Genomic DNA, 8,089 nt, shown 5'->3' with positions numbered 1-8,089 from the left:
GGAATATGGTGATAGAGAAAGATGCACACATACACAGTGAAATATACTTAAACTTGATCAAAGCCCTATTATTACTGAAAACTAAAATGAGCAAAAGTTTACACTACAGAGATAAAGTTTTGCTAAAACTAAAATTACACAACTTACAGAAATTCTACAGTAGCTTGGTTGAGCACAGTCCCTTGTCTTGACTTGTAAACGTCGGCGACTACCTTGGCAGCGACGCTTGGGACTTGCTTGTAGACTTCACAGAAGTTGGCGACGCGTTGAGTAGAAAGAAACAGTGAATCGTTGTGATGGAGCACTTGCTGAATAAATGACAGTCTTCGGCTTAGTAGATAGCTTGGAGTCCTCACAATAGCTGTATTCTAGCAGTTTACAAAGTAGCATAAGACTGGCTACAGGGTAAATCAGTTGTGACACTGAAAGTTCATAACTTCTGGCCTTTATAGCCTGTTGTAAAAAGTCCACATGGCAGAAACTGTCAAAACATGTTTATAGCCAACTTGGTGACATTACCGCGACCTCTAATAAGCTGATTGGTCTGACCGGTGACAACAACAGATGCTTGACTGGTTGTATGCAGATTTTCCTGGTGACTGAAAGTTCACTTAACCCTTAGGTCAGTCAACGTACACTAAATTGTAAACACCAGGTGCCCATGTACCAATATGTAAATGGTAAGAGCTCAACATAATCACCTGTTATCTTGCTATCAAAACAGGTTCTACACATTGACTGAATCAGTCAGCACTCTAAAATGAGTTATCTACAAGAATTATTGAACAGAAAAATCATCTCCTGACAGCATTCATAAGCTGAAAACCAATATCAAGTTCATCAACCCCATAAACAGAGTTACTGTATAAGTTTTTTTTTGTAAGGAAATTTATACAAGAATGGTAACATCAAGGATATGTAACAGTCTCTTTAAAAATAGTTCATCAATAAGTAATACAAACTTGCAAATCTCTGTAAATGACGTAGTGGTTACATTTCATTATTTTGGAACACTAAATCAACTTTCTATACTTGTCGGCTTATTTCGAAATAACAATTATTTGCACAGACGTTTTATTACCTGAGCAGATATCACAATTGTTATCGATAAGGCTCCAAGTCACCAGTTGTACTACGACGAGAAGACGTAAATTACCGATGAGGGCGCAAGATATTTGATCGATTCCCAGGTCGGACATATCTCATAAAGCTATTTAATCGTAAATGCAACGTACTGACAGTTAATCACAGTCACGTGACTACCAGTCTATGCGAGAGTCTCTATTACATTGAATATGATTTTTACAAAATATAACTTCATCTTTAAAAAAATGTTTTGCTAATAGATTATAAAGCTCACATTAATCAAAAGTAAGCTTATTTCTGACAATCGTCATCTCAATATATCTGACTAATTTATTGTCTTAATATAATTTCTATATTGGTAGACATTCAGAGACACGTGGCATGGCACATAAACAATTGTTCATTGGCACGGATGATAAGTTGGACTTTTTATAACATAATACACGCACACGATTGCTTTGTAACTGGTGGTTGTGAAACTTTCTGCACCTTGACTTTTGATTCCAACTTGGGCGTCTTATTTTCAGGCAATGGTGCATCCGTCGTTTCAGTTGACTTTGTTTTCTGAGCATGTAGAGGTGTTTGTTTGTCTGGGAGTATTACAGCTTCAACAGCTGAATCAGCTGAGTTGGTTTGCAGGGACTCGGATGATTTACTTTCAACAGATGGTTTGGTATCTTTTTCCTCGACTATTGACTCCGTGGATGGTTTCCTTGCTGGTGATAATGGTGACTCTGACGTTTTAGGCAATGACGTTATCATTGGATCTTCAGTTGGTTGTTCTTCCTTTGGAGGCGACTTAGCTTCTGTTATCGATTCAGTCATACTAGATTGAGAAGCAGTGCCTCGCTCAGAATCGTCTTCAGCCTCGTTCGCGGTTTTCTGTGATACATCAAATTCAGTATTTAAAGATATTTTCGGGGAATCTTCAGTTGGTTGTTCTTCCTTTGGGGGCAAGGTGGTTTCTGTTATCGATTCGACCATACTGGATTGAGAAGCACTGCCTCTCTCAGAATCGTCTTCAGCCTCGTTCGCGGTTTTCTGTGATACATCCAATTCGGTATTTAAAGATATTTTCGGGGAATCTTCAGTTGCTTGTTCTTCCATTGGGGGCAAGTGGGTTTCTGTTGTTGATTCAGCCATGCTGGATTCAAAAACATTATCTCGCACGGAGTTGTCCTCATCCACTTCATCCCTGTTTAAAGTTGTTTTCGGTGAATCTTCAGTTGCTTGTTCTTCCTTTAGGGTCAAATTGGTTGTTATAACGGATTCAGAAATATTATCTCGCACGGAGTTGTCTTCAGCCTCGTTCGTGGTTTCCTGGAACTCATCCAATTTAGTATTTCCGTTATTATTTTCCGGACGTTGCACATAACTACCAAGTTTTTGCAGTAATTCCTCAAAGTTTGAATCATCAAAGTTTTTCTGACTTTCATCATTACTGAAATCAATATATAAAAGTTGTGTAAATGGTAAGGCCATTGGTCCTTCAGGCGGCCATGCCATGTTCTCAAGTACGACAGGTATTAATGGCTTCTTCAACGCATCGGCTGAACTCACTTCTCGTCGACAGTTAACAGACAGGGCATATTTACTAGTACAACAGCAAATAACCACCTACAATAGACAATCAATAAGTGTGATTAATTACTGTACATGATAAACCAATTTGAGTCAATCAATTACATCAATATATCTTAATCAAAGTTTGTATTGAGGAATCCAGAATGGAATTACTCGATATTATGCAAAACACAAAAAGAATGTAGACAATATTGCTCAGAGAAACGGTGTTATATACTAGTATATTGTCCTTTGGTGGACCATGGAGTTGTGTTCATCCATTTTGCATGTATGTATGTATGTATGTATGTATGTATGTATGTATGTATGTATGTATGTATGTATGTATGTATGTATGTATGTATGTATGTATGTATGTATGTGTGTGTGTGTGTATGTGTGTGTGTGCGTGCGTGCGTGCGTGCGTGCGTGCGTGCGTATGTATGTATGTATGCCTGTATGTATGTATGTATGTATGTATGTATGTATGTATGTATGTATGTATGTATGTATGTATTACATATATATGTGGTGGTATAGTATCTAAGTATACAATAGACACCAGTGGAAAGATAAACAACAAGGCGGAGCCGCGTTGTTTATCTTTCCACCGGTGTCTATTGTACTTATGCCCGACAAGTTCACAGGATAGCAGGATTAGTCCATCTCACCCTTGCTAGACTAGATTAAGATAAAGTACACACTGTCTCACCCCTTGCCAGGCTAGGTGATGATAATACTGAGATAAAAGTGTACACATTCGGATGGGGACACACACAGCATGCAGTGTTCACGGCGAAACAAATAAGCCATGCAACATTCACAAGCCCTGATAGGAACAACGAGACGTGTCTTATGTTATAGTGTAGCTCATATGAAGATCTGTGTAAAATTCGTTTTTTAAATGTTTACCGTTTCTTTTGAATGGTTACAGTTGTGCCCTTCATCCTTAAACCCTTACTGTGCAGTCACTACTCCATTCATGGTACAGTAGTATGACTTATTTTTACTCCACAACTATTTTTCTCTGTAATTAAGTTCTCCTCGTAATTTTGGTCCTCTTGCATTTCATTCTTGAGACCATGGAGGCTTCCCATATACTTCCATGTGCAGGCATATGGTTTCTGACTTTGCTGGACTGGTTTTACTTGAACTACAAAGGTCAACCCAATTCACACCTTCTAAATCCCCCTTTGTCTTACACTATCCATTACTGATAAGACTTCAGCAACAACTCAGACAAGGAGTTGATTATAACCCGCTACACAAACTTTAATATTAGCTCCGGTAGAGGACTGCTAATCCCGTACATGTCAAACAATGTGTCAACATTATGACAGATAAAGGGCATAAATACTATTGGATATCCATTTGTATCATCATTAGACTTACCTTTGCTTTCCTTATACCCCTTTCAATTTGAGAATATAGGTTATCACCACCTCCCATTTGCATAACATCAAACCAACAGGTGTATCCCAGTGACGTGAGACGAGAATACAGTGTCTTTACTTGTGGCTGTTTGTCCCATTGATATGAAATGAACACCTCGGAGTCATTGATAATCTGAAGATAAAACAATTATACGTCATTCTGGCATTATTTTGTCAGAGATTTTTCTGTCTGCCTGCCTGCCTGCCTGTCTGTCTGTCTGTCTGTCTGTCTGTCTGTCTGTCTGTCTGTCTGTCTGTCTGTCTGTCTGTCTGTCCTCCAGCCTGCCTGTCTGTATGTCTGTAATACATAAGACGTATTTCAATGTAACAAGATTTTTTTACATTAAGTTAAACTTTACAAAATATTTGTTTTGTTTTTTTCCTATCAAAATGTCCTATTCGTATGTAAATAAGACTTGTTGACTTAGATACTTGAACACTTTACTGTTTATAATTGGGTATTGCTGACCTTTTCCACCTGATCCCTTGTTTGAGATGTATCTTCTTCAACTGATTCTCCTGTTGAAATGACCATACAATACTTTATATTCTCAAATTATTGTCACTGAAGTAGTATATCAGGTTTGTGTAATACGTCATATAATTTCATGAATTCATAAAACTTACCATTAGGTATTTTGTCAGAGTTTGGAGCCACGTGGATATTAATCTGACCAAGTAACTCTGCAAAGTTGGAATCTTGCCAAAATGGTTCTCCCTCTTTACGTTCATTCCCTGCACAAAATTTGATGTAAAGTAGCTGAGAGAACAGAACGCTCATTGGTCCAGGGGGAGGCCACTCAACGTCTTCTAATAGCAATGGTATGATTGGTTTGTTCAATAGATTTGCAAGGTTTACCTTTTCGATGAAATAGAGAGTAAATGAAATAGTGTTTGGAAATTGAAAATAAGACATTAATAATCGATAAAATGCTCCTCATCATTTTCTGTCAGTAGCAAAAGTTGATATTAAAACAGATGAGATGTTATCATTTTCATTTATCTTTAAAAATTCCCAAAGCTATCTTCATACCTGTCTTCGATATAATTGTGCCTCTATATATTCATCAATCTACAATCTGAAAACGACTTACCTCGTGATTGCAGTTTTTAGATTGTGCATATTTATTAGTCACCATGGAGAGGACAACTTTTGCTCCTCGAAGTCCTTCATCAATTTTCTGATAGAGTTGATCACCTCCACCCATTTGTCCGATATCCATCCAGCAATCATACCCGGCTTTACCTAAATACTCTTTCAGTATTTTCACTTCAGATTGGTGATCCCATTGATAACTGATAAATACAGGTGGTGGGTGTGTCAATTCTGGTGGCGCTTGTGGTATCATCTCATCTGAATGAAAACGAATATTATTTCTTTGACACTGTATTGAGACGTCATTATCATACTTCATTACTGTATGATGTGATGATAATGTGACAAAATAAAGGATAGATTCATACTTCTGAAAGAGTTGAAAGAGGATGGAACTCACCCGCTAATTGTCATGGTTGGCTCTTTGTTCCTCATGTCACACTCTTTATCTTTGTACTTGTGTTAAAGTACGATGTGTATGATATACATGTAAGAGAGATGAATTGATGCAGAGAGTTGGAAATAAATAATTCAGAATATAATGATAATACCTGCCGCTTTTAATGCACTCTCTATAATATCAACACAGTCATTCCTTCCCATTTCTTTGAGTGACGTCAGAACAGCATACGTGGCATCAGCACCTTTGTGTGTTGTATACCATTCACTACAAAATTACATGACGGTTTCATTAGCTCAAATATATTATATATTACTTACTAGTTCATAGCAGTACAAAATATACACTTTAAACCAAGTAAGTTACAGTTATTTGATGAATGCGAAAAATAGAGCACCCATTATATTATGCATGTTCATTGTTTTCGTGTTTAACCAAGCATTTACGCCAGTAATAAGCTGCTATGCAGGTTGTAAGAATCTTTGCTATAGTAAATTTACATACAAATCAATATTAATGTACACAACATGATAATTGACCAGAAACAAATATTTCTAAATGCTTTTGTTGAACTTACATCGATATAAATACCATGGATTTCAAACTTTCCTCTCGCCTATTGGGATATCATCAAATGAAGGCTTAATCGATCTGGGTTCGGTGAAAATATCTATACCATATTGACACTTACTACCCACCTTAGCAAGGACATGGTTGGGTCATGCGCAGTTGCCCAGTTTCTGATATCCTCTGAGCCATACCCAAGTCGTATTGCCAAAAAACGCCAATCATAATCACTGTTTATATTCAGGACGTTAGACACATCTTTTGACCAGGCTGGAGCAGCACTGAGAGTCTATTTATTCATCAAATACAAAACAGAGAAGGGAACAAGATCAAAACTGAATGTAGTAAAAATTGAGTTCACGTGTCTTTGCTATTTGGTAAATCTTGCCACCAACATAGTAGTCGATCACCATATGATGGTGGCAATACGTTAAAAGATAAAGTAACACCGTTTCTCAGAATTGAAAAACTAGCCATTTACGATTGCATAATTTCTTACACACATTTACTTCGAACAGTTTTGACAAATCTACTGTAAAATTATTAAATAAAATCACCTTATGGTCTATTTCTTCCACTTTTTCAACTGTTTCATCTACTACCTCTTCAAGTTGATCTATACGTTCTTCTTGTTCTTTCACATCTTCTTTGACTGTCTTGATATCATTCTGTTGTTCTTCTACAGTTTGGTTCAGTTTGTGTACATTGCCTTCAGTAGTCGTCACACGGTCATCTAGATCGTCTACGTCATCTTGTATATCTTCAATCTGGTCCGCAACTGCTGCTAAACTGAAAAAAAGAAATCAAATTATGTAACACTTTTTTCAAAATCTGTTTTCACCAGTATTAATATGTATAACGAGAAACACAGGAACATATATTTTCTTGCTTGATTTGGTAATCGAAGAAACTTTGAGTAGGGCCCTGGCTGCTTAAAAATGATACACAAACAAGCTTGTCACAAAGTGTTTGCTGCTTTCAAGACATTCAAGATTCTGCAAATTGTTGCAATTGGCTGCTGTTGATAAGCCCATAACATGGCAACCTAATGACTCACGAGTGTCAATGTATCTAAGCAATTTTCGCAAGAAATGCTAGTCTGGCCATTCGCACGATTTCGTCTTCAGAGAATGATCGTGCGCTCATTTGCATATATATATGCAAAGATATTTTGTACTGCACTGAATATGATGCACCAGATTCATACACCACTAGTTGCAAGAAATTCCAGGTATGTGTGTAATAATCACATGTCCATATATGTACTACTACTACTACTACTACTACTACTACTACTACTACTACTACTACTATTACTACTACTACTACTACAAATAAGTATCCAGCCAAATTTATCGAAATTGGAAGCTTCTTACCTTCGTCCCTCGATTATATCCATTGCGCTCTGAACTTGTTGTTTTATTCCAGGCACTGGACTATTTTGAAACGACAAAATGAGATCTTTATACTTTGTCAAGATTTCGATGTATTCGTTACCGGCAAGTTGTTTCATGGCTATAACAATCATTGTGGCCTGTTGGCCGTAGGTTGGGTTTTTAAGTTGATCCGCCATTATTTTCATACTCTGCTCTGCCTTTTCCTTGTAATAAAAGAAAAAGGCATACAAGATGTATAACAAAATATGCTTATGTAGAATACAGGAACGTTACATTGTGTAGGACTAACTGTATGAGCAGAGTAAAACAATGTATGAATAATTATTGTATGGAAGTAAAAAGGTACAACGACTCCTCATTACAGTATACATGCAACCAGTGAGGTGCATAAAATTGAAATTTTCCTCTATCCTACCAGGTCCCCTACTTATGCAGTTTGATTGACCGTTGTTACATTGATGGTTCAAGTTCAGAAATAAATAGAAGTGGCGAGGCTCGAATCAGTAACTTGTAGACTCTGATCTGAGCCAGTCACTTCAATTAACCC

General features: G+C 37.1%; 1 protein-coding gene across 2 annotated transcripts; it reads right to left on the bottom strand.

Annotated features, from left to right (window-relative positions):
* Nucleotides 1-1,436: 1,436 nt before the first annotated feature.
* Nucleotides 1,437-7,616, bottom strand: LOC144450836 (uncharacterized). 2 transcript variants are annotated; one of them, XM_078141574.1, is made up of 9 exons: nucleotides 7,522-7,616; nucleotides 6,703-6,934; nucleotides 6,277-6,434; nucleotides 5,730-5,845; nucleotides 5,177-5,436; nucleotides 4,710-4,941; nucleotides 4,552-4,601; nucleotides 4,042-4,215; nucleotides 1,437-2,703 (listed from the first exon to the last, which is right to left on the bottom strand). In XM_078141574.1, exons 1-9 carry the CDS (start codon nucleotides 7,542-7,544, stop codon nucleotides 1,516-1,518), a joined length of 2,433 nt encoding a protein of 810 aa, XP_077997700.1. In that variant the 5' UTR covers nucleotides 7,545-7,616; the 3' UTR covers nucleotides 1,437-1,515. The 2 variants fall into 2 exon arrangements, with proteins under 2 accessions (XP_077997700.1, XP_077997701.1); XM_078141575.1 differs by lacking the exon at nucleotides 4,552-4,601 and having other exon boundaries at nucleotides 4,710-4,817.
* Between the last annotated feature and the right edge of the window lie 473 nt (nucleotides 7,617-8,089).

The sequence above is a fragment of the Glandiceps talaboti genome, chromosome 20 (assembly GCF_964340395.1).
Source record: "Glandiceps talaboti chromosome 20, keGlaTala1.1, whole genome shotgun sequence".
NCBI lineage: Eukaryota > Metazoa > Hemichordata > Enteropneusta > Spengelidae > Glandiceps > Glandiceps talaboti.
Note: the sequence above shows the minus strand (reverse complement) of the source record. Positions and strands in the feature narration are given on the sequence as shown.